The sequence below is a fragment of the Toxotes jaculatrix genome, chromosome 12, assembly GCF_017976425.1.
Source record: "Toxotes jaculatrix isolate fToxJac2 chromosome 12, fToxJac2.pri, whole genome shotgun sequence".
NCBI lineage: Eukaryota > Metazoa > Chordata > Actinopteri > Toxotidae > Toxotes > Toxotes jaculatrix.
In genome coordinates, this window is record NC_054405.1 from 158,247 (window position 1) to 185,765 (window position 27,519).

Here is a 27,519-nt window from a genome sequence, read left to right on the forward strand (position 1 = left end):
AGCTGAAATAAAATCCTACTATATATACTACTGTATATATGTGTGTGTGTGTGTATTTTTAACACTTGTGGCCATTCATCAGTTCATTACATTCTTTCATACACCTTTCTGCTGATATTGATGGTTAATACAATTCTTGAAATGAATCCACTTTTTAAGGTGCAATAAAGGTATTTATGAAGCTCTTGCTCTGAGTTTGTTGCTGTTTCTTTTTCATACCTTATCTGGTTTACACTCTATTGCAGGGGTGTCCAAACTGTTCCACAAAGGGCCGGTGTGGCTGCAGGTTTTTGTTCCAACCAAGCAGCAGCACACCAGACTTGACTCATTTAATCAACTGATCTCAGTCTTCAGACAGTTGATTGGTCACACTGTGTGCTCTTCATTGGTTGGAACAAAAACCTGCAGCCACACGGCCCTTTGTGGAACAGTTTGGACACCCCTGCTCTATTGCAACCATCCAGGAACACACTGATAGAGGTTTTTCCCACAATTTGTAATTAATTACAAGCCCGTTTCTGTATTAGCTTTATTCAGCTACATAAATAATAGAAATGTTGATTTAATGTTGCTGTCTATATTGGAATGTCTGCTTTCCTCATGTGCCTTTTGTACTTGTACCAGTTTTAATGACACTGAAAACACTAATTCACCAAAGCATCCTGTTAGATTCATTATGAGCTTTATGGTAAATCTGGAAAAACCTGACGAGTAGTTCATAGAACATGAACTCAGTGCCATTACTGTTGGGGGTTACAGTAGGTTCATTTGAAATTCAATATAACTGTGACCACAAATGAATAAGGCACATTAAATATGTGTTCATTTACAATAACTAGTTGGGGAAAAATAAAACTATTGACAGTTGATGCAATTGTTGAAATGAATACAGTTTTTAATGTGCAATAAAGGTATTTATGAAGCTCTTGCTCTGAGTTTGTTGATGTTTTTTTTCATAACTTATCTTCATTCTGTTGGCACAGATGGTTGAGTTTTCAGTGTCACATTTTGAATAAGACTCAAGCAAAAACATTTTAGCTGAGACATGGTGGATCACAATGAATCACATGTGGCATCTTGCAGGGGCGCCACCAGAACTCTTGGGCCCCATGAAAGATTAGAATTTTGGGCCCTACTTTTTTGCGAAAATCTGTTTAGGTGATCGTGGTAACATCATTAAATGGCATTATTTTAAATGCACCATTGTCAGAATTAGACTTTAAGACATTGCAACTACGTATTGTAAAGTTATTTTGTATGGAGTCCATTCTAAATGTTCACATGTTGAAACAACTTGCATGCATCACTGTATCAGTATGGATTTACAACAGATACACAAAAACCTAAAAATTATTTTCTCTGTTTCCTACATTTCTGGACTTATTGTAGCATATATGATGAAATGTATGCCTTAATAAATAACTAGGCTATAGGCTATGAACTGCAAGAAATCCACTGAGTGTTTTTGCTTTCTTTTATGCAACACTCATTTATTAAAAAGCACAGCAAATGTTCAGACATTCAAGGTTGATACCTACAAAACAATATCAAAAAATTCCAAAGCCTTTATCTATGGATTGTATTGCTCACCCTCCTCTCCTTCAACTGCGCTTGAGGGTGAGGGCAGGTGTCCCTCTGAGGCTGAATCTGTGCATGTTGAGGGCACTTCATTAGTTATGAAACTAGTTAGCAGTAGCACCAGCATAATGTAATGATTTATCTTGTATATTAGCCTAGCAGCCTAGTTTATCACACATATTTATCCACTTTTGTACATTCATCTTATCTACCGTGGCAATAAAGGTAGAGAATTTAAATAAAATGGCACTGTAAACTGTTCTCTTGATGGGCTAATCCAACCACTTTAATACGAAATCTGTAGGTCTATCATTCTATAGCATATTGTAAACACCAAGGTGAGTGACGACTAATACCTGCTAATAGCCTACCTTTCTTTGGGAAAAACGGTGTCAGCAGCTGTCTGCCCTTTTTCTCCCTCTCAGCCTTCTCCTGCCTCTCCTTTCTTTTCTGGTAACCTGACTTCATACTTCACCTACTCCTGCTGCAGCGCTAACGCTCAGAACAGCTGATCACTCTCTGAGTCCAGCATACGCATTTGACAGTCCCGCTCTGCTCGAGTCAGACTGTACCATTCTTTAATAAGAGAGGGGGGTTAATGACATGATAAAGAATTCAAGGAAAATGTTATAGAAAACAAAAACCATGTTCAATGTGCTTATTCTAACAGACGAAATGTAATATTTTATTTAAAAAGCTTAAACAGGGAAAAATTATTAAGATAATATTATTAGCCCCGCAGCCCTCAGCCCAGGGCCCCTGTCAGTGCTGGGCCCTTAGAATCGTCCTAACCTTTCCCCCCCTGGCGGCGCCCCTGCATCTTGCCAGGACAGGTGCATGAATGTGAGCTTCAGCTGTGAATGATCATGTATGAACCTACAATATTAAATGAAGTCATACATGACATGCACTTGATCATTTTTATTCTTTACACTGCCTTTGGAATGCTTTTGAATTTTTCAACAATCTGACTGATGTATCAGAACACCCCTACACTTGCTGGGATTTTCACTCTCAACAGTTTGTAGAGTTTAACTGTGAATGTAGTCAAAAGCAAAAAGCATCCAGTGAGCAGCAGCTCAGAGGAGGTGTGGCTCATGACGTCACCATCTCACCTGCCTTTGATTCCCAGGCAACGGCTCTGGCGTCACTACGGCGGCAGCCAGATGATATAAATGAGGAGCCTTCCTTCACTGACTCAAAGTTTCTGAGGAGGTAGGGACAGCTCTGGTGGGGGTGCGTCGCCGGTGTCTCAGGCTACCAACGTCTTTGCTGGGGGCATTCAGTCGCTTTCGTTCCGCTCATGCTGCGGATCCTTACTGATAACGGTTCATTTTGAGGGTCTGTGAGGTTAATATCCAGGAGAACTGAATACAGATGTGACCTGGGCCACCAGACTCTGTCCTCCTCTCTCTCTCCCAGAGAGAGAAACAGAGAGTTTTTGCTCTCTCTTTCTCTCTCAGGGAGCGAGAGAGAGAAACACAGAGAGAGATGCTTATTTAAATTTCGATGTATTGAAATGGAAATAATGTATATACATTATTAGAGTTTTTGCCTCTGTGTTTTCTCTCTGGGTTCCTCCTCTCTCTCAGGCAGAGAGAAAGGGAAGAGCAAGAGATCTCTCTCTTATCTCTCTCAGGCAGAGAGAGCGAGTTACACCAGAGAGCTTCCCCTCTCTCTCCTTGAGACAGATAGAGATTGAGACGTTTTTCCTCTCTCTTTCTGTCTCTATCGATGGAGAGGGAGGGAGCAAGAAGGAGAGCATGTCCTTCTCTAGCCCTCTTCAGCGAGAAACAGAGGAGGGCTAGAAGAATCAGAATCAGAATCAGAGTAACTTTATTAATCCCCGTAGGGAAATTCTTGCTGTTACTTTAACTCTTTGTTGAAAAGAAGAAAATTGCACAGTGTGTGGTGATAGAAAAAATTTCTAGAATAAATAAGTAAATGAAAACAAAAATAAATAAAGGAAAAACAAAATAACAGTATAGTACAATGAAAATCAAGTAAAAATATTACAATAGCTCCAATATCAAACAGAACAATATATACAACTAATATACAAATAGAAAAGATAAGGCATCTTAATATTTTAATATTTGCAATATGTGCATGAGGTTTGTGGTTGATAGTTTAAATGATAACGTATACACAGTATACATGAGTCCGTGATTCTTACAGTTCAGAGTTATATAGTTTGATTGCGACAGGCAGGAATGATTTCCTGTGTCGCTCTGTTGTGCAGCGTGGAACAATGAGTCTGTTGCTGAACGAGCTTCTGTGATGGATCAGCACATGGTGGAGAGGGTGTGAAGGAGAGTCCAATATTGTCCTAACTTTGGACAACATTCTCCTCTCCAACACTGTGTTCAGTGAGTCCAGATCCTCTCCTACAACATGGCTGGCCTTCCTGATGATCTTATTGAGTCTGTTAGTGTCCTTTACCCTCAGGCTGCTGCCCCAGCAGATAACAGCATACAGGATGGCACTGGCCACCACAGACTCATAGAACATCCGCAGCATCGTCCGGCAGATGTTAAAGGACCTTAGCCGTCTCAGAAAATAGAGACGGCTCTGGCCCTTTTTGTAAACAGAGTCCACGTTTTTGGACCAGTCCAGTTTGTGATCAAGATACACCCCCAAGTACCTGTACTCCTCCACCATGTCCACATTGACCCCTTGAATGTTGACAGGGGTTGCTGTAGCCTTGGTCCTCCTCAAGTTCACCACCAGTTCTTTTGTCTTCATCACATTGAGCTGCAGGTGGTTTCTCTTGCTCCATGTGACAAAGTTGTCTACAACCGTCCTGTACTCACTCTCATCACCACCTGAAATACATCCTACTACAGCAGAGTCGTCAGAAATCTTCTGAAGGTGGCAGGTCTCTGTGCAGTAGCTGAAGTCTGTGGTGTAGAGAGTGAAGAGGAAGGGAGAGAAGACGGTCCCCTGCGGAGCCCCGGTGTTGCTGACCACCCTGTCCGACGTACAGCACTGCAAGCGCACATACTGTGGTCTGCCAGTCAGGTAGTTTACAATCCAGGACACCAGTGGGGCATCTACCTGCATCACTGTCAGCTTCTCACCCAGCAGAGTCGGCCTGATGGTGTCAAACGCACTGGAGAAATCAAAAAACATGATTCTCACTGTGCTCGCCGGCTTGTCCAGGTGGGTGTAGACACTGTTGAGCAGGTAGATGATGGCGTCGTCCACTCCGAGACGGGGCTGGTAGGCGAATTGAAGGGGGTCCATAAATGGTTGGACCATGGGCCGGAGCTGCTCCAGGATGAGTCTCTCCAGAGTCTTCATGATGTGTGACGTCAGTGCAACAGGCCTGTAATCCTTGAGGTCGCTAGGGCGCGACGTCTTCGGTACAGGGACAAGGCATGACGTCTTCCACAGCATTGGGACCCTCTGAAGACTGAGACTCATGTTGAAGACACAGTGAAAAACTCCACATAGCTGGGGGGCACAGGTCTTCAGGGCCCTTGGGCTCACGCCATCTGGGCCTGCAGACTTGCCCGCATGGAGTCTGTTCAGCTGTCTTCTCACCTGGTCAGCAGTGAAGCTCAGTGTGGGGGAGTGAGGTGGGGGAGGGGTGTGTGTGCTACCTTGATAAGTGCAGTCAGGGGATTCAGAGGAGGAGGTGGGAGTGAGGTCTTCATGTGGAGATGAGGGACAGCAAGAAGAGGAGGGGGGAGGGAGAGAGAGTGGAGTTGATGGTTGCCATTGTGCTGCAGAAGAGTCTGTTTGAGGGTGAGCTGGGGTCACTTCGTCAAATCTGTTAAAGAACAGGTTCAGCTCATTTGCCCATTCCACACTTCCATCAGCTCCTCTGCTGTTTCTTGGTTTGAAACCAGTGATGGTCGTCATGCCACTCCACACCTCTCTCATGTTGTTATGCTGAAGTTTCCTCTCCAGCTTCTTCCTGTACATCTCCTTGGCCTCTCTGATCTTGGATTTCAGAGTTGCCTGTATTTTCCTCACCTCCTCCCTGTTGCCAGCTCTGAACGCCCTCTTCTTATAATTTAGAATGGTTTTGATGTCCAAGGATTTGTGCTATTCAGATATTTATTCTATATTTTATTTGTATATTATTCTTTTAAAATTATTTTAAAATAATAAAAGAGGGCCGCAGCTCGGGCGGTTGTAGAGGCAAAAACTCGGATCTGGGAGGGGTTCGGTGAGGCCATGGAGGAGGACTATCGGTCGGCCTCAGGGAGATTCTGGCAAACCGTCCGGCGCCTCAGGAGAGGGAAGCAGTACTCTATTAACACTATTTACAGTGGAGGCGGAGAGCTGTTGACCTTGACTGGGGACATTATTGGACGGTGGAAAGAGTTTGAGGATCTCCTCAATCCCGCTGTTACGATTTCCGTTGAGGAAACAGGGGATGGGGGTTCGGTGGCGGACTCATCCATCACCCAAGCTGAAGTCACTGAGGTGGTCAAAAAGCTCCTTGGTGGCAAGGCACCGGGGGTGGACGAGGTCCGTCCCGAGTACCTCAAGTCTCTGGATGTTGCAGGGCTGTCTTGGTTGACATGCCTCTGTAACATCGCGTGGCAGTCGGGGACAGTACCCCTGGAGTGGCAGACCACCAGGGGTGGTGGTCCCTCTTTTCAAGAAGGGGGACCGGAGAGTGTGCTCCAACTATAGGGGGATCACACTTCTCAGCCTCCCTGGGAAAGTCTATGCCAGGGTGCTGGAGAGGAGGATTCGCCCGATAGTCAAACCTCGGATCCAGGAGGAACAATACGGTTTTCGTCCTGGTTGTGGAACACTGGACCAGCTCTATACTCTCTATAGGGTGCTCGAGGGTTCATGGGAGTTCGCCCAACCAGTCCACATGTGTTTTGTGGATCTGGAGAAAGCGTTCGACCGTGTGCCTCGTGGGGTCCTGTGGAGGGTGCTCTGGGAGTATGGAGTCCGGGGCCCTCTGCTAAGGGCTGTCAGGTCTCTGTACGACCGGAGCAGGAGCTTGGTTCGCATTGCCGGCAGAAAGTCAGACCTGTTTCCAGTGCATGTTGGACTCCGGCAGGGCTGCCCTTTGTCACCGGTTCTGTTCATAATTTTTATGGACAGGATTTCTAGGTGCAGCCAGGGGCTGGAGGGAGTCCGGTTTGGGGACCACAGGATTTCATCCCTGCTTTTTGCGGATGATGTTGTCCTGTTGGCTCCGTCAAGACCTTCAGCATGTACTGGGGCGGTTTGCAGCCAAGTGTGAAGCAGCTGGGATGAGAATCAGCACCTCCAAGTCCGAGGCCATGGTTCTCGACCGGAAAAGGGTGGCTTGCTCTCTCCGGGTTGGAGGAGAGTTCCTTCCTCAAGTGGAGGAGTTTAAGTATCTTGGGGTCTTGTTCACGAGTGGGGGAAGGACAGAGCGTGAGATTGACAGGCGGATCGGTGCAGCTTCAGCAGTAATGCGGTCGATGTACCGGTCCGTCGTGGTGAAGAAGGAGCTGAGCCGAAAGGAGAAGCTCTCAATTTACCGGTCGATCTATGTTCCTACTCTCACCTATGGACATGAGCTTTGGGTCATGACCGAAAGGACAAGATCTCGGTTACAAGCGGCCTAGATGAGTTTCCTCCGCAGGGTGGCTGGGCGCTCCCTTAGAGATAGGGTGAGGAGCTCGGTCATCCGGGAGGAGCTTGGAGTGCGGCCGCTGCTCCTCCACATCGAGAGGAGCCAGTTGAGGTGGCTCGGGCATCTATTCAGGATGCCCCCTGGACGCCTCCCTAGGGAGGTATTCCGGGCATGTCTCACCGGGAGGAGGCCCCGGGGAAGACCTAGGACACGTTGGAGGGACTATGTCTCTCGGCTGGCCTGGGAACGCCTCGGGGTTCCCCCGGAAGAGCTGGAGGAAGTGGCCAGGGAGAGGGAAGTCTGGGTGTCCCTGCTTAGACTGCTGCCCCCGCGACCCGGCCCCGGATAAGCGGCAGATAATGAATGAATATATTGTTTTTATTTTATATCATTATTATCTGCTGTTGTTATGTATTATTGTGTATATTTTTACCACTTTTATGTATATAGAGTATATTTATTTAATTTCTGATAACTTTAATTTCTAAATTGTTTTGGCAATGTTGAGTTGGAGATTGTTATAATATAAATATTGTTATAATAAAACATGGCAGTCCGTGGGTTAGGGTTTAGGGTTAGAGTAAGGGTTGGTGGGGCGCTCGGAGGAGGTCTTGCCCAGGGAGTAATTCCATGTAGAACTGCCACTGCGTAATGCTAACCCTCTTTCTCCACTGAAAGAGAAAGAAGAACTCTCTCTTTCTCTGCTTCTATCTCAACTTCTCTGCTGTTCTCTCTTTCTCTTTCCTCCGCAGTTTTTTTCTCTCTCTTTCTCTCAGAGTTCTTGTCTGAAAGTTTTTTCTCTTTTCCCTCAGTGAGAGAGTTTTCTCTCTCTTTCTCTGTAAGGTGCTGTATAATTAATGAATAAATTGAATTGAAGGCAATAAAATAAGAGTTAGAATGATATCCTCCATCATCTCTGCCCTTCATTTTCATACAGTAGATAAGATAAGATAAGATAAACCTTTAATAGTCCCACAATGGGGAATTTACACTGTTACAGCAGAGCAGATGCAATAGGGTACAGGCACTTAGAATATACAGATAATACAGATAGAATATAAAGACTCCAAGAAAAAAATGACTTATTAGAGGAAACAATAATAATAAATACTATAAACAGTATGACCAAAGTGACCATGTGCACTCTTTGAACAGTAAGAGAAATAAAAAGAAGAAAGGCTGCACATATAGCACCAATTTTAAGTCCAGGAGTGAGTATGTGTGTGTTTTGTGTGCATGTTGTTTGCTCAGCACAGTTGGTTGTAGATCTTTAAGTGGAAGAAGAAAATATCCTCTTGAATCCACATCAGCAACTTGCCATTGAGGAAAATTGTAATCCAAATTACAAGTAGGCACGTTACTGGCCATGAATGAGGCAAAGTGGTAAATGCAGCTCCAAAAGTCACAATTGGAAGAATCCAGATGGCTCAAATTACAAAGTGTGGATACATTACAGATAGCTGTTACTGTAGTATGACTGAGGTGTACCCTGTTGGAAATAAAGCTCTTTAAGATAAGAAAGGTAAGAAAATCCTTTATTAGTCCCTCAGTGGGGAAATTGCATTTAGCAACAGTAGGGGTACAGTACAGTAAGTAAAATATAAGTAAGAGTCCAATATGGCCAGAACAAGATTAAATAAACACTATTCCAGTAGCAGAATAACTAAGAAACTAAACTAAGAAAAATAGCTGCTGTATACAAACAAACAAACAAACAAACAAACACGGTATACAGACAGTATTAGATGACAGTATTAGTAACGGTATTAGTGGAATTCCGCCCAGCACAGAGTATCATTGTGCCTTCAAGGAAACTTTGCCGGAAAGTTTTCAGAAAAACGGAAAAAAAAGAAGCAAAGAAGGAAAGAAAGAAAAGAAAACATAAGAAACCAAGCTCAACAAAATATGTGTAGTTTTTTGCAGCCTGGTTTAAGAAAATCACATCAACACACACACACACACACACACACACACACATACACAGAGTTGTGCTCATGAGTTTACATACCCTGGCAAAATCTGTGAAATATTGTCCATTTTTCAGAAAATATGTTTGATCATGCAAAAGCTTTTCTTACATTCAGAGTTAGTGGTCAGGCAAAGTTATTTATTATCACATAATTATATTTACTCTTTTTTAAATCATAGAGACAAGTTGAAACACCCAAATGGCCCTGATCAAAAGTATACATACCCTTGAAGTTTAGGCCTGATACTATGCACACAAGTTGACACAAACAGCTTTAAATGGCTTTTAAGGGTCACTTTCCACACCTGTCACCTGTTTGGCTGTAATTTGTGTGTGTGTGTAAAAAGTCAGTGAGTCTATGGGCTCCTGACAGACGCCTGCACATTTCATCTAGTGCTGGATTCTGAGCCATGGGGAAAGCAAAAGAACTATGAAAAGACCCACAAGCGAAGGTATTTGAACTTTAAAAAGCAGGAAAAGGATAGAAAAAGATATCCAAACATTTGACAATGCCAATCAGTAGTGTTCAAACTCTGATGAAGCAGTGCAAAATATGGGCTTCTGTTGATAGCAAGCTATGCTCAGGTAGAGCAAGAAAAACTTCAGCCACAAGTGGCAGGAAAATTGTTGGGGATGCAAAGAAAAAAGCCAGAAATAACTTGAGCTGACATATAGGCTTCTCTACAGAAAAGTGCTGTGGCTGTTTGAAGATGCACAGTGGAGGTGGAAAGCGTTTGGGCAAGATAACGCCCCTTGCCACGCATCCAGGTCAAGTAGAACTTGGCTGCAGCAGCACAATATCCAGGTCTTAGAGTGGCCAGCTCAATCCCCAGACATGAGCCCCATTGAAAATCTTTGCTGTATTATCAAAAGGTCTGTTTTAAGCAAAGGATCTGGAAGAATTAAAAACAGTAATTGAAGAAGAATGAGAGAAGATTACCCCTCAACAGCCTGTCCATCACCTAAAAGTCCCGGTATTATCCTAACATTACTACCTGCTTACCCGCTGTGCCTGTGCTACACTTCCCTGGTCGCTCTGTCCCTCGGGTTCCCTGTCAACAGTCTCTGGCTGCTCCTCTCCCTGTTCACCTTCAACCTGGGCTGCAGAGGATGTGGAGCCTACAGCAGCCTCTCCAGAGAATCTGTCTGTTATTTTAGTACATTTTGCAGCGTCTATAGCGAGATTTTTTTTTATCTTTTAGCCCACAACTTCTCCGCACCTCCTTTCTTCCGCTTCTCCATGTTTCCACGCTTAACACTATGAAACTGGCGGGGATCAGTGCTTGCTCTGGGGTCAGGCTCTGGGTCTCTGTAAAGCACTTTGAGACAATTTTGATTGTTGAAGGCGCTATATAAATAAAATTGAATTGAATTGAATTGAATTGAGAAAGGGCTGGGGCTACTCTCGTAAGCTACTATATCCTGATTGGTTTAGTACACTGTCTATATTGAAGATGGACCAATGGGCCACCCCCTCTAAATTCTGGGCCGGTCTCTAAGTAAAAAAAATTATAAAAAATAAAAATAACAAACAGCATCGGCCCCTGGAACTGTCGGCCCACTGGGAAAATGCCTGGTTTGCCCGATTACCAGTCCAGGCTTGGCCTTCATAGACAACTGGAAAAATGTTAAGTATTGTAATTTAAGAACGCCTTTCACTCATTGTGTTATTGTGGGCTATCATGCTTTTAATTTGAAATGTGTTATAACCTCCGGTTGTGACGTTATGCAGTACCACGCGCCAGCTTTTATTGTGAAGCTGTTACCATTAGTGATGGGAATTACGGCTCTTTTTAGAGAACCGGCTCTTTTGGCTCGGCTCACTAAAAAGAGCCGGCTCTTTCGGGTCCAAGAGGCTCTTCAGATTGTTTTGTTGATTAAATTAATTTACTATCAACAATAATGTAAAAATATGCACAAAATGAATTACTGATGTATTTTTTTATTTATATATGTTTATTATATAAGTATGCCTTTATTTATTTACTCCACATAAAAAACAAAACAACTATTTACAATTCAACTTTTAACAATATTAAACTTTTAGCTTTTTTCTTTTAAACAAATGTGAAACAACAGGTTGTTTGTGGAGTTGGCTCTATTTGAAATTCTTTTCTTGAAGACCATACACTCTGCTTTTGTATTATCAATATAATTGAAATGGTTCCAGATTTTGCTTCTTTTCCTGGTGTCACTCATTTTTTCAACTATACCTTTCTAATGTGTCGATGCTGTCTTTTCTTGTAGCCCCTGGCTCTCTGTCTCTCTGTCCCTCCTGCTCTCCTGTTCGTGTGCTACTGCTGCGAGTGTAACTACCACTCCTTCCCCTTCTACTCTGCAAACACAGGCCGCAAACACATATCACGTGCGGCTTAAAGAAAAAATAGTGTGACAGAGAGGCTCCCAATCAGGAGCTGGCTCTTGTCTTTCACTTCAAAGAGCCAGCTCAAAGAGCCGTTTCATTTGCGACCGACACATCACTAGTTACCATCCAGAGATGAAGATGATGGGCATGATTATTTTTCACTTCACAATGTGTTCATGGAACTGAATAAATATGCCAAAAGGCTAAAGGTGACAATGAGCATTTACTTAGTTCTGACACGCAAGGTGAAGATTGCGCACACTGCCTAACAGCATCAACAACACCATGTCAAATTTCTTGTATGTGTAACATACCTGGCAATAAAGTGTTTCTGATGTTTCCTGCAGAACCACCCTACCCTCAAATTTTTTGAGGTTGGCTGTGCAGCCTAACTTCCACTTTGCAATACATCTGCTGCTTTTTATTTTTTACATCATTATTTTTTACAAGTTCATTAGAATAGAATAGATCTTTATTGTCATTGTCACAGATACAACGAAATTGCTCTCCAGTCAGTGCATCATTGAGTCTATAAAAAAAGAAAAGAAAAAAGAATAAATAAAAACATATAACAACATTAGCAGCATACATATCACACACACTCACACATACACATACACACACAGTGTTAGACAATCCAATCTTAAGGAGATCATGCCGGCTATAAATGTTAAAACGTACACAAAACAAGACACGTCACATACAAAAACATAGCCATACATGGCACCGACCAGGGATACACTGAGCCGCTGCAACTGTGTGCGCTGCCATCTCACTCACCATCCTACCTGTTACACTGTTGTAATATTTTACAGTGCATCCCCTGGTTGTAAGTTAGTCCAGAGCTCATCTATGACCATCATTTTTTATTGGATAGGCTATATCCTGTGTCACCTTTGTTGCCATTTTACGCAGTGCACAGCTTCCATTAAATTCTTTTACAGTGTATGTTTAGCAATGGCATATAAATAATAAACACTTGATATAATATATTTTCTACATTAGTAATTAAATTTACACATAATTTTACATTATTTTAGTAATAAACAGAGGTGTGGACTCGAGTCACATGACTTGGACTCGAGTCAGACTCGAGTCATGAATTTGATGACTTTAGACTCGACTTGACAAAATGTAAAGAGACTTGCAACTCGACTTGGACTTTAACATCAATGACTTGTGACTTCACTTGGACTTGAGCCTTTTGACTCGACAAGACTTGCTACTTTCCTCAAAAACCCAAAGATTAAAAAGGATGTTATTTAAGGAACGCTCTGTATCTTTCTTTGTATGTGTGCGTCTGTGTGTGTGCTGTCGGCACAACATCCAATCAAATTAGATCAACGTTGTTTTGATCCGACAGCATCCATCCAATCAAATTGCAGGACAACCAATGAAGACGGACTGTCAAACAGCGCGCTAGCTGGAAAAAATGATACCAAAGATAGTTTCGTTCGGGTATAAAAACTACGAGGTGGTCAATAAAAAACGAATTGCAGTATGCAAAACATGTGGCTCGAAGATTACAGATGGAGACGCAACAACTTCGAACTTCGTTCGACATCTAAAGTTGCACAAAGAAAGGTAAGTTCTGAATGAAAGCTTACATTTATTGGCTAAGTAGCTTTTTCTTTGCTGTGTAGCTAAATCATTGCAAACACGGTAATTTGTTGCGTCTACTGCGAGTTCACTCCCTTATTCATACCTTTGTTAAGTATTTTTTTAACAGGGCTATGGTTGAGGTACTTATACATAACATTAGTCAAGGTATCACACAGTAGACGGCGGTTAGCAGCAACGCATATTTTAGCCACCTACAAAGAGGCAAACCTAATAAAATCAAGGTCACTTTAAATGTGCGCTATATTAAGAATATGTGTACCGTTTTAGCTTGCTGTCAGACGGATTTTTCCGACAGGAAAACAAAGTTATACTGCTCGTTGTTCTTACTCTCCAGCAGTCCATTGACGAAAAAACAAGTTAGCTTGCACACGTGAGTTGCTGGTCTACGTGCTGCAACGTAACACACTAAGATACAAAATATATTATCACACAATGTTAAGATTGATATTAATAATATGAGTAATTAAGAGTAGTTTCAATACAGTTCATGTGTGGCTATAAGGGATGTTCTGACATCTGTTTAATATGCTTACCTCTTACATAATATATTATTGCTGTGTGGTTAAAAGGACTCGAAAGGACTTGAAACTCAAAGTGTAGGACTTTGGACTTGACTTGAGACTTGTCAATCTTGACTTTGGACTTGACTCGGGACTTGCCTGTCTTGACTTGGGACTTGACTCGGGACTTGAGGGCCAAGACTTGAGACTTACTTGGGACTTGCAAAACAATGACTTGGTCCCACATCTGGTAATAAATTAATTTAAGCAACAAGAAAGAGTCGGCTCTTTTTAGTGAGCTGAGCCATAAGAACCGGCTCTCTTAAAAGAGTCCGAAGTCCCACCACTGTACTCTACGGTTGCTGAAAGTTTACTTTCACGTTGACCGAAGTTTGAGGAGCAGATGATTTTCTGTCTGAAGGTAAATGTACGCACTTTTAATGTTTTACCCGTGAACACTTCCTGTAGTTACCTGAATTATCTGACGTTCGAGTCTTTTGGATGTTGTTGCGTGTTTTTTATACCGCGTTGTGGTGTTCAGTTGCGTAGACTCTGAGTTGTTATTGTAAAGTCGGGATGAGGCAGGAAGAGGGCCGTCATTCAGACATGGCGGCGCGCAAAGACGCAGCGTTGTGTTTCTTCATTCATTCATTATCCACCATGTTGTGTGGATATTTGCAGTAGAAGCGGTGGAGTCAGAGTAGAAGCAGAGTGAGCTTATGGTCAGTAGCTGAACACGGAGCCTTTGTTAGTCTGTGGCTCCACTTACTGCTGACTGAAGGCAGCTTTTCCTGCCTGAATCTGTGGGGTCATAGGAAGGCTAAGTTGTTGATTGTCCGACAAGTTGTGTTAGGTTATGCAAGGTTGACCTGCAAATGGTGTCATAAACTGTAAAAGAGCTTGGTAAACAGTTGTAAAAGTAATTGAACCCAGGGGGTCAGATTCTTGGTGTGCAATGGGGGGGGGGGGGGGGTTACTTACGATATATAATGAGCTTCTTCTGAACTGTTTCTTTAGATCTGTGACAGAAGGTACACTGTGCGTGTCACAGGTCTCCAGATATATGCATCTGAATTACCCATATATACTTTGTATGAATAAAGTGTATTTTAAATTGGAGAATTTGAGGTTCAATGATTCCTTCTTATCAATTAAGTTGGGGAGAAGAGAGATAGCAGTTCCCCGACAAATCAGCTTGTGGAGGAGCCGGACCTGAGCCGCTGCTCTCCCGCAGTCTGAGCTGCTAAATGCGGTCTGAGCTCGGCCGGACAGCGGCTGGAGAACAGCTCTTTCTCTGTCATTAGATGAACTCTACGGGACTGAGCTCAGAGGGACTGACAGGGTTTTTCAGGCTCTATGTGATTTTCGGAGAGACAGTTAACACTGCATCCACAGAGTCAGAGGCCTCCTGGTCCTATCAGGACAAACTCTACCTGATGAATTAGATGATAAAGATGCAAATCCATAAATACCGTCACAATAAAGCATCTCAGCGGCTCTGATAGGTGATTATATCTCTGTGGCTGGTCACAGTACAAACAGAAAAACTGTCTGTCAGGACATATTTGCTGTTTTTATTGATGTCTATCTGTGTCTCTGCTGTTTGGTTTGGTTTTGGTTTGTTGTTGCTGCTTCATATAGTTCAGACTTTACTATTAGAAAAGACAGGAAAGTGTCAGGGGCCCCAACTAAAAGGGCCCCTGGAATAATATTGAGGAGAAATGAACTGAGTCTCAGTTGTTTTGTGTGGAATACTCACCTGCAGCTTGTTTCATCAAGTCATTTTCTACAGAAACACTGCAGACAAACAGATTGTCAGATAAAATCAGTGGATCTCAGTCCATCTGTGTGTCAGTGAATGGAAATGGTCGTCTCTGAATCATGTGTGAAAGATATGAAAGAGGAAAGAAGCCAATCAGTGGAGGAACAGCTGATATTTCTACAGGACAAATTATGGAGAGGATGATTTCAGTTGATGTGCATATGAATGATTTGTGTTTTCTCTCCACATGAAGGTAGAAAGTGTGTGTGAGCTGATGTGGACGTGAATTACGCATCATGAATCAGTGTGAGGACAGAGAGGAGGGAGCCCCTCCCCCAAAAAGAGTCTGTGTGGGGTCCATGAGATCCAGACCAAAAACTCAGAGGTGAGATGAGGATCTCTAACTGTCCATGACTCTTCTCCATGTCAGAGCTCAGCACTCACATCACTGCACCATCATTATTCACACTCAAAGCTCTGTGTGTGTTGTGTTGAAGGCCAGAGCAGCAGCACACACCAGACTCTGCTGGACCTGGACCTGAACATGGACCTGAGCCCAGCTGTGTGTCTATGAAGAGTGACAGGTCAAAGGGTGGCCTCATTAATTTCAAAGGACAGCCTCCCTCTGCTACAAAGAAGTGAGTTGCAGCTGAGTTTAACTAAAACTCCCTGTAACTCAGCACCTATTCAGTTCCAGTGTTTGTGTTAGTGTCCTGTAGCAGAGCTGAGACTTCTGTCAAACCCAGTGTGAGTCCTTAAAACTCATCATTTAAAAGTTGGACTTGTTGTGATGACTCTAGGTCATGAGGTACAGAACTGATTGCTTGTTTCCTTTCATTGAGAATGTCACAGCACAGTAGTGTTTGCTTTAATCAGGACAGTCACCACAGAACATAAAAGCAGCTGTTGTTTGTGTACAAAGCATAAAACGCTCACAGATGCTGCAAACATAATGTGAGCTAATTCTTCATGATTCCTCCACAGAGTGGACCAGGAGAGCTCAGAGGTTCCCAGTGCTCACTCTGCCCAGCAGCATCAAACACACCTGGACTCCATATTTATGGTCTGTATCAACATCTGTTGTGTTGACAATAATCTCCATGCTGCACTTTTTAGAGCAGTAGATTGTCAGTGTGTCCAACATGGATCTGATGTTTGGCTCCATGGTTTTACTTTGATTGTGTCATTCATATAGTTTTCTGTTCCAGCTGCTGGAGGAGAACATTGTCACTTTTGTGAAGAAGGAGCTGAAGAATATCCAGAAGGTTGTGAGTCCAGATTACCCAGAATGCTCAGAGAGTCAGAGGGACGATGAGGAGGTGTTGGACGGTGAGGATGAAGAGCAGAGGAGGAGCAGCAGAGAGGCTTTTGTGAAGATCACAGTGAACTTCCTGAGGAGAATGAAGCAGGAGGAGCTGGCTGACTGTCTGCACAGCAGTAAGAGGATTTCTCTAAAGGTTCAACATAATGGACAAATGGGACATTTACTAATGTCTCAAGACATGGAGGGACATATGTTCATGTGTGTTCTTTAGGGGGATGAACATGTCATGTTTTCTTTATGAATCAGTCATTGATGTTTCTTGTTTGTTCATTCAGGACATGTTGCTGCAGTTTGTCAACGTAAACTTAAATCTGCTCTGAAGAAGAAGTTTCAGTGTGTGTTTGAGGGGATCTCTAAAGCAGGAAACCCAACCCTTCTGAATCAGATCTACACAGAGCTCTACATCACAGAGGGAGGGACTGGAGAGGTCAATGATGAACATGAGGTCAGACAGATTGAAACAGCATCCAGGAAACCAGCCAGACCAGAATCAAGCATCAGACAAGAAGACATCTTTAAAGCCTCACCTGGAAGAGATGGACCAATCAGAACAGTGATGACAAAGGGAGTGGCTGGCATTGGGAAAACAGTCTTAACACAGAAGTTGACTCAGGACTGGGCTGAAGACAAAGCCAACCAGGACATACACTTCACATTTCCATTCACGTTCAGAGAGCTGAATGTGCTGAAAGAGAAAAAGTTCAGCTTGGTGGAACTTGTTCATCACTTCTTTACTGAAACCAAAGAAGCAGGACTCTGCAGGTTTGAAGAGGTCCAGGTTCTGTTCATCTTTGACGGTCTGGATGAGTGTCGACTTCCTCTGGACTTCCACAACACTGAGATCCTGACTGATGTTACAGAGTCCACCTCAGTGGATGTGCTGCTGACAAACCTCATCAGGGGGAAACTGCTTCCCTCTGCTCGTCTCTGGATAACCACACGACCTGCAGCAGCCAATCAAATCCCTCCTGAGTGTGTTGACATGGTGACAGAGGTCAGAGGGTTCACTGACCCACAGAAGGAGGAGTACTTCAGGAAGAGGTTCAGAGAGGAGGAGCAGGCCAGAAGGATCATCTCCCACATCAAGACTTCACGAAGCCTCCACATCATGTGCCACATCCCGGTCTTCTGCTGGATCACTGCTACAGTTCTGGAGCACATGTTGACCGCAGAGCAGAAAGGAGAGCTGCCGAAGACCCTGACTGACCTGTACTCACACTTCCTGCTGGTTCAGACAAAGAGGAAGAAGCATAAGTATGATGGGGGACATGAGATGACTCCACAGGAGCTGACGAAGGCTGACAGTGAAGTTCTTCTGAAGCTGGGGAGGCTGGCGTTTGAACATCTGGAGAAAGGAAACATCATGTTCTACCAAGAAGACCTGGAGCAGTGTGGTCTTGAAGTCACAGAGGCCTTGGTTTACTCAGGAGTTTGTACAGAGATCTTTAAAAGAGAGAGTGTGATCTTCCAGAAAACAGTCTACTGCTTTGTTCATCTGAGCATTCAGGAGTTTCTGGCTGCAGTCTACATGTTTCACTGTTACACAGAGAGGGAGACAAGAGTGCTGAGGACTTTCCTGGGACAAGACTACAAACACTGGGATTCAAAGCCAGAGTCTTTTATCAGGAAGACTTTTAAGCATTTTGGAAATAACAATAGCAGATACCCATCTCTCGATGTCCTCCTCAGTGACGCCATGGAGAAATCCCTCCAAAGTAAAAATGGCCACCTGGACCTGTTTGTTCGCTTCCTTCATGGCCTGTCTCTGGAGTCCAACCAGAGACTCTTAGGAGGCCTTCTGGGTCAGACAGAGAACAGACCAGAAATCATCCAGAGAGCCATCAACAACCTGAAGAAGATGAACAGAGATGATATCTCTCCTGACAGAAGCATCAACATCTTCCTCTGTCTGATGGAGATGAACGACCGCTCAGTACATCAGGAGATCCAAGAGTTCCTGAAGTCAGAGAACAGATCAAAGAAGAGACTCTCTGAGTTCCACTGTTCAGCTCTGGCCTACGTTCTGCAGATGTCAGAGGAGGTTCTGGATGAGTTGGACCTGAACAAGTACAACACATCAGAGGAGGGACGACGGAGACTGATCCCAGCTGTGGGGAACTGCAGAAAGGCTGTGTAAGTCCAGACATGATCTTTAACATTACCAGTCAGTGTGGATTAGTAGTTTAGTTTTTTCAAATATACACAGTATGAAATTATTCTCATTATTCTCATAATAGCTTTATAATCTTTAGGTCAGCTGTGTGTTTTTCTGGAGATGTTTTAAATGTTATGTTTGTCAAACAGATTTTTCAGTTGGTTGTGATTATTGCTGTTAAGTTTTTTTGTTTATTTATTAGTAACTGTTACATTCTACATTCATTTCTTCATGTTATTTTGAGTCTTTTTGTTTCCATGTAAACCTGATAAATCAAATTCACATTTCAGGCGATTAAACTCTACTTCCTCTACTCTCTTCCATTTCTGCCAATAGATCCCCCTAAATCCTCCACACTGCTGCTTTCTATATTTTTTCTTTCTATATTTTGTGTTAAATCAAATCAGGCTTGTCACTTTGCAGAATATACAACCGCAGTGCAGACAAAATGAGACAGTGTTTCCTGGGTTCAGGAGAGTGAAGTTTAAAAACAAAAGAAGTGAAAGTCGTAATAATAAATACTAAGTAAATACTAAAGAAAAAAACTAACACTCAATCCCTTCAAACATCTGACTTTTGGTTAGTCAAGTCAAGAAATGTGAATTTGTCCTTTAATGTAGTTTAATGACACAAAGTTCAGGAAGAAGAAGGTCATGTAAAACCTTCAATGGTGAAGAGGATTTGAGTCCAACAAAGTCTGATTTGAGTCTGATTTGATCTTTTTCTTCTAATTCCAGACTTGACTGAGCTCAACAGCATGTTATGAATCTGTGTTGACATGAATAGTTGTATGAATGTTGTGGTGACATTTGGATGATGTGTGTAGAAGGCTGACATTATGATGATCCACAATAAGAGAAGGACAAAGTCCCTCTACTCATGTTAGTGAAAGCTAATTGATTAGGACATATCTGATTGGATTAGAAATGATTTTTATCTACATGATTTATTCTTTATTCAGATTGAGTTCCTGCAGTTTGTCAGAGATCAGCTGTGCTTCTCTGGCCTCAGCTCTGAAGTCCAACCCCTCCCATCTGAGACACCTGGACCTGAGTGACAACGAGCTGCAGGATTCAGGAGTGAAGCTGCTGTGTGGTTTTCTGGAGAGTCCACACTGTAGACTGGAGACTCTGAGGTCAGTTCACTGTCTGTTACTGTTGTAGATCTTCTATCTTTAATCCACAACTGAACCTGGTTTATCTGCATCCAGAACTTGAATCCAACTCAGAGTGTAGAGAGGTCTGAGGAGTTAAAATTATAAAGCTCAAAGTAATATAACTTACTGATACTGAGTGATGACACAAATAACTAAAAAGTTCAAAAAGGAAGAGCAGCAGACATGCATTCAAACAAATAGTTTATTTAAACCTAGATAATTAAGACAGGAAGTGTTGAGAACTAACAGGCCTGAAAGAACAAAAGCACTCAGGTAAGTACAAATGATAGCCTTTATTCTACAGTATTGAAATAACCTAGATAGCACCAACTGAATACAACAATAACAGGGTGTCCGCTGGGTTTTAAAAAGTATTAAAAGGTGATAAATCAAAATTACCAAATATAAGGCCATTAAAAGTGTTAAATGTGGTTTAGAGGTATTATTTTTTTTAATAGGTATTATTTTTTCAGACTATGAGATCCTATGAGGTCCTATTCTGACTGAAATTCTACCTACTAAAGTTCGTGGTAGTCTCTTTCGTTAGTCGTTAGTCGTCTCAATCCTGAAGTCTCAACTTTTTAAGATTGATGCCGACTGATGATGACGTCATATCCAGTGGTCGCTCGACATTTCAAACGCTGTGCGCGCTCAGCTCACCTGGATAGTGAACTGGCTGGCTTCCGTTTTTGACTAGTTGAGGTATATCATCAGCGTCCAGACAACAATTGTCGTCGTCATGGGTAAATGCAAGTTTTCTGACAGCTGGGTGGAAGACCCAGCATTTAAGGACTGGCTCAGGCCTGTAGTAGGGAATAACCGGCAGGCTTATTGTTCGGTTTGTAAAAAAAACATCAATGTAAACTGGATGGGAGCTAACGCACTTCGGTCGCATATGCAATCGACTAAACATAAAAATGGAATGCGCGGTCGGCGAGAGCAGTTAACTCTACCACTCTCAACTTACTGTGCTGCTGCACCACCACCACCGCAAACTACAGCCACGGGACAAGCCAACGTTACGGCTCCAGCAACTACGTCTGACCCGCGGGTCACTATGGGCGCTACACCAACACTGCGTGCGGAGGCTCTGTGGTGTTTAAACACTGCAGTTAAACACCACTCATTGAACTCCAACGAAGGAATTGCGGAGCTGTTTAAAGAAATGTTTCCCGACTCTGACATCGCAAAGTCATTCACGTGTGTTAAAGACAAAACCGGGTACATTTTCAGATTTGGATTAGCATCGTTCTTCAAAAAACAACTTATTGATGGCATCAACAAGGCTGGGCCATTCGTGTTGATGTTTGATGAAAGCCTCAATCAGGCGTCAAAGAAAAAACAGCTTGACATCCATGTTCGATACTGGAAGGATGGCTGTGTCCAATCCAGATACTTTGGATCTCAGTGATTTGTTGCATCACATCAAGGTAAGTTAATATTCATGTTTTTGCTATATAGGCCTACTTAGACGGCGTCCTGTGGTCACTCATGTGAAGAGTTATTTATTCACAAAGATTTTAGGTATTATAGGGCAATGTTGGCAAATTTATTGTTAGCTACACAAAAGGATTAAATTGGCCAAATGCCTGCAGTTACTTGAATGAAAGCTGTAGGCCTACCTGCATTTATTAACCTGTGGGGTATGGCTGCAAGGTACAAGAAAAAAACATGTTTTTAGTATTTTGTTAAGTTCAATAACCTGTCACAGTTATAGATATGTAATATTTGGCTCAAATTTTGCTGTTGGAAAAAACACTACAAAATAATTTCATTGTTAAAATACCAGCTAATACTTGAAATCAAATGTGTATGCAGTAATGCTTCTCCTTAGCCCCAAGTGCCAAGTTTTGTGAATGTTGAGATCTATTTTACTGTATCTGAATGATTATTTTTAACAGACTTTCTCCTGTGTTGATTCACCGGAATGTGTTACACAACTGAATATGAGGGAACTACTGTCAGTTGGCATGGATGGCCCCAGTGTGAATTTCAAATTGGTGGATCTTCTCCAGAAAGAGCATGCAGAGCTCTACGGAGGTGCTCAGGTTGTCACTGTTGGAAGCTGTGGACTTCACACCCTCCACAATGCTTTAAAGGCAGGCTTTACTGTCTGGCAGTTAGAAAAACTTCTGCGAGCCATGCACTTCCTTTTTCATAATGTTCCTGCCAGGAGAGAAGACTTCACAAGCCTGACAGGGTCCTCCTGCTTTCCCTTACCATTTTGTGGCCATAGATGGGTCGAAAACATTCCTGTAGCAGAGAGAGCAGTTGAAGTTTGGCCAGTGATTAAGACGTATGTGGATGCTGCAGAGAAAAAGAGGTTCCCAGTCCCCTGCACAGCCTCATATGACACCATAGTAGCAGCACAAAAGGATCCTTTCATTATTGCAAAGCTCCAGTTCTTTCTGGCAATTGCAAGGACTTTCAACCCCTTCTTGACAAAGTTCCAAACCGATGAGCCAGTGTTGCCCTTCTTGGTCAAAGATTTGACTGAGCTGCTGATGGTAATGATCACTGTAAATATTCTATAGAATTGATTGCATTTGATGAATCTGTATGTAAATAGCTTGATTACTAACTGCTTGTTTTGTCATTTTAAGAGTTTACTGAGGCGGTTTGTTCAGCGAGAGCTCCTCCAGGACCTCACACCCCTGCAGCTGATCAAAACAGAACTAACAGATGAAAAAAACTTGTTCTCCCCTAAGAGTGTAGACATAGGCCTGGGTGCTGAATCTGCTATCAAGGTAATTTTGATATACTATTTTTTTTTTCAGAGATGGACATGTGTTTTGGGTTCCCTGCACAATGAACCAGGATGCATGTTGTAAAATTAACTTTTGTCATTTAGTAGTACTACTACTGCTGCTACAATGTTTAGGCTGCTACTACTACTACTACTACTACTACTAATAATAATAATAAGAAAATAATAATAAGGAATAAGGATAAAAAAGTAAAACAGATTATTTTCCAAAGCATTTGCAGTGAACATTCATTAATGTTCCTCATTTGTTAGGAACTTCAGAGCAACCCAGGATGCAAGGTTGGTGAGCTTTCTGTGCTCACCTTCAGGCGAGAATGTTTGCAGGGCCTGGTTAAGGTGGTTATGAAGCTACAGGAGAAAAGCCCCCTGAAATTCCCAGTGGTCAGGCAGATTGCATGTTTGGATCCTACAAAGATGCACAGAGATCCTGATTGGTGCATCAGACAGATGAAGAGCATAGTGCAAACATTCCTCCAGGGCAAGCAGCTGGCAGGTGGCATCCCAGCTGGTAAGAAAATATTGTACAGGGACAGTCAAAGTGCATAGGTTATTCAGATTGATTAAAGTTGTGTGTGAGAAGTCTCATTAGCAAGATGGTTTTCTGCATTCTCCTCTCAACAGTGAGGAAGTGTCAATGCTTTATCAAATTAATAAGTTCTGAAAAAGTCTTACACATGCCTAGATCTATGTAGACGTTATAATATGATGCTGTGATATATGTATTGCCAAATGAGTGACTGCTGAATTTAAATGACTTATTAATTACCTTAATTTCTGTGTCAATGTTTTAGGTGATGTGATCATTCAGCAGTTCACGTCATTGCTTTCCCTTGAGGGCAGAGATGAACGCTTCCGCTGTTTTCAGCCTGTGAAGCAGCGCGTGGATGTGTTTCTACACTCAGCGCTCAGCACACCCTACCCTGACCTATTGAAGTTCTGCCAGAGCCTTTTACTGCTGTCGCATGGACAAGCCACCGTGGAGAGAGGCTTCTCCATAAACAAGGAGGTGGAAACATGTAACCTTCTAGGTGAATCCTTGGAGGCACTGAGGTTAATGTGTGACAGTGTCAGTAGCTGTGGTGGTGTCCTCAAGGTGCCTTTAACCAAGGACCTGCTGGCCTCTGTGGCCTCAGCAAGGTCCCAGTACAGGCTATACCTTGAGCAAGAACGCAAAAAGAGGGAGAGTGCTGCTCAGACAGTGAAGAGGAAGGCCGCAAGGGAAGAACTAGAGGAGCTCAGACAGCAATGCAGAGTCCTGGAGGATGTCTGTGCCATCCTTGAAAATGATGCCAACAAGTTGGCCGAGGAGGCAGAGGGGAAGGCTGGGTCAAAAATGGCCCAGCTTATCGCTAAGTCCAATACACTCAGAAGGAGATACAAAGAGAAAAAAGAGGAACTGGTTAAAATGGAGAAAACTATTGAAGAAAAGGCCATGCAATTAAGACACTTTCCGTAAGATTCTTTTGCTCATGAGTTCATATTAGGGCTATAGAACAGGTTTATGTTAAAATCAAGTAATAGCAGTCCACTAGTTCATGTAGTGGATGCCAGTTTGTGAAGTGATATCAGCAAGAGTTCATATAGCAGATGCCAGCTTGTAATGCGTCAGCAGTTCGTGCAGTGCATGCCTACCTCATGGAACTGTACTCTTCATTGCACATTTTATGTAGTTTGTTTTATTTTTATTCACAAAGTGAAATAAATGTGTACAATATGAAGTCAACATCAGTGAGTCTCTAAATCTATTCTGTTGTGTATAGTGTTATATATGTCAAAATCTGTCAACATTAATAAGGACGCTGATTAACACTTGCAACTCAGTGTCGTGATGGTTTTAAAAGAAAATCCGAAGGTAGTAAAAAAGGTATTAAATTTAACTTAAGGATTGCTGTATATACTCTGAAAAGTTTAAAACAAGGGTAGAGTCCTCACTGTGGGGAGATTCTATCACAACCTGCTTATACTCACACCATGTGCTCACTTGGTTCTGGTCCCACTAGAAGACACTTCAAACACTGTAAGACTTTAAACACTGCAAGTCTACAACACTGCACTGCACATGAGAAAATTCAAGACACAACTATGTGACCACCACCATTTATATTACCACACAGCATGCAGAGTGTGTACCCTGCAAACTACTCCCACAGGCTGGACCTCTGAGGTTCAGCCTGTGGGTTCACAGGAACTAATGTCAGTGCAGCAGAATCATTACATCAGTCTCAGTAAAAACAACGTGAAGTAAATAATAGTAGTAAGTTGATATTTATCATCTAAGTACAAACTTTATTAAATCAGAGTCTTTGGGATTAAAATACTTTCTCTTCACTTTAACATGGGTTTAGTTTCCTGAGCTGATCAGAGACCTGTACTGTGAATCAGGATTTGGGATTAGCCCGGTAACTTCAGGTTTAACTCTGGGTTTTCAGAATTTTCACTTGTGAACTTATGCTGCACAGCTAACCTGCTCTGGAGCAGGTAAACTTCAGAGGATCAGATCAAAACCTGTCAACAGCCCGAATATTGACCAATCAGAACACTGGAAAAAATGAAATCATCATTCCTACAGGATCCCAAATGGGACAAAAGTGTTTATAACAAAGTGGCAAAATAATAAAGAGCAACAAATTTTTTTCTCTAGATGAGTGTAATCATTTTTCTGTTCGAGTTTTTCCATGTGTTCACTCTGGTTTTAAAACAAACGGAAGGAGAGTTTATCACTAAATAACAACATAATATTCTAGTTTCATTTGAAGTGATCAAAGATTCTTTAATCTGACAGAATTCCTGACACTGTTGATGCTTTTACTCTTATTGCATCACTGCAGCTCAGAATAACATGAGGAGACTTTGTGATGATAATTGTTGATTAAAACTAAACCCTCTGATGTCTGTTAGAAAAACTGTCCACACACTTAAAGATTTCATATGATTATAAATAAACATCTCAGTCAGACTGAGCCTATAAGTAGTGAACTGCTTTTCTCCTTCCTGCTTTGGAAGCTGAAAGAGTTAATTCACTGTTACTTTTTTAACATGCATCACACTCTCATAATAATTTGTTGCTAATTAAGTAAGAAACTTAAAAATAATCATTGTACTTATCTACATTATATCCTTGGTCTGATGTTATCAATTGTCAATTATTTCTAGCTTTTCTTTTCTATTTGGGTCATGTGATCACCAAGCAAGACATTTTTCCTGGATCAGGACTGAACATTTGAAGTTTGATCCATTTCAGTGGTGAATCAAAGTCAGTTTTTAGTCCAACATGTCTGATTTGATCTTTATCTTCTAATTCCAGACTTGACTGAGCTCAGCAGCATGTTATGAATCTGTGTTGACATGAATAGTTGTATGAATGTTGTGGTGACATTTGGATGATGTGTGTAGAAGGCTGACATTATGATGATCCACAATAAGAGAAGGACAAAGTTCTTCTACTCATGTTAGTGAAAGCTCATTGATTAGGACATATCTGATTGGATTAGAAATGATTTTTATCCACATGATTTATTCTTTATTCAGATTGAGTTCCTGCAGTTTGTCAGAGATCAGCTGTGCTTCTCTGGCCTCAGCTCTGAAGTCCAACCCCTCCCATCTGAGACACCTGGACCTCTGGGGAAACAAGCTGCAGGATTCAGGAGTGAAGCTGCTGTGTGGTTTTCTGGAGAGTCCACACTGTAGACTGGAGACTATGAGGTCAGTTCACTGTCTGTTACTGTTGTAGATCTTTAATCTTTAATCCACAACTGAACCTGGTTTATCTTCATCCAAAATTTGAATCCATTCATCTTGAATGAATGAATGAATGAATGAGATTTGAAATAGTTGTTGTTCCATATTGTGACTTTTTCTTCTCTCAGACTAAGAATTATTCCTTCAGTTTCATTTCATTTCAGTCAGTTGTCATGAATAATGTCTGTTGACTTTAATGAAACCTTCAGAACTCACACACTCGTATTTGTCACAGTCAGCAGACTAATGTTTTCTAAATGAAGTGTAGAAAATGTCCAGTGTGAGTTGTTCAAAGTCCATTTTTATCACAACAATATACAGAAGATCCTCAGAACTAATATTTGTACAAATGAATTGAAAAACATTTGCTGAAGAAAAAACTCTTCTTTCCTTTGAAGTTCATTTCAATGAAGTTTCAGAACTAATGTTGGTTCTTCAGTGTTTTTTTGTGTGTGTATGTGTGTGTGTGTGTGTGTGTTTATCTTTTACGCAAGTGTGTAAATTGTGGTCTTTTCTCATTGAGTTGAATTGACTTCTTAAATGTGTTAAGGAGCAAAGACTTAAAGGACCACACTGTTGGTTTGACATGTTTCAGTCCATTAACTGCAAATCTTGTTTACCACTTTCCAAAGTTTTCCATTAAATCCATCTGTAATTTGGGATCAAATAGTTGTTGTTCAGTTGAATATGTGTTTAGTTGTGGATTTCCTGAGCTGATCTGCAGGATAGAAACCAGGACCAAGCAAAAATATTTTTCCTGTATCAGGACTGAATATTTGAAGTTTGATCCATTTCAGTGGTGAATCAAAGTCAGTTTTTAGTCCAACATGTCTGATTTGATCTTTATCTTCTAATTCCAGACTTGACTGAGGTCAGCAGCATGTTATGAATCTGTGTTGACATGAATAGTTGTATGAATGTTGTGGTGACATTTGAATGATGTGTGTAGAGGGCTGACATTATGATGATCCACAATAAGAGAAGGACAAAGTCCCTCTACTCAT

At 42.1% G+C, this 27,519-nt stretch overlaps 2 protein-coding genes across 3 annotated transcripts; one reads left to right on the forward strand and one right to left on the reverse strand.

The window, feature by feature from the left end:
* Nucleotides 1–3,351: 3,351 nt before the first annotated feature.
* Nucleotides 3,352–22,054, reverse strand: LOC121190938. Its single transcript, XM_041051958.1, has 5 exons — nt 22,047–22,054; nt 21,049–21,050; nt 4,563–5,116; nt 4,223–4,403; nt 3,352–3,382 (listed from the first exon to the last, which is right to left on the reverse strand). The coding sequence occupies exons 3-5, from the start codon at nt 5,002–5,004 to the stop codon at nt 3,352–3,354; spliced, it is 654 nt and encodes a 217-aa protein (XP_040907892.1). The 5' UTR covers nt 5,005–5,116; nt 21,049–21,050; nt 22,047–22,054.
* On the forward strand, nt 21,812–24,418 carry LOC121190768. 2 transcript variants are annotated; one of them, XM_041051761.1, is made up of 3 exons: nt 21,812–22,517; nt 22,614–22,757; nt 23,569–24,418. In XM_041051761.1, the coding sequence occupies exons 1-3, from the start codon at nt 21,957–21,959 to the stop codon at nt 23,575–23,577; spliced, it is 714 nt and encodes a 237-aa protein (XP_040907695.1). In that variant the 5' UTR covers nt 21,812–21,956; the 3' UTR covers nt 23,578–24,418. The 2 variants fall into 2 exon arrangements, with proteins under 2 accessions (XP_040907695.1, XP_040907693.1); XM_041051759.1 differs by lacking the exons at nt 21,812–22,517; nt 22,614–22,757 and adding an exon at nt 23,189–23,285.
* Nucleotides 24,419–27,519: the final 3,101 nt, after the last annotated feature.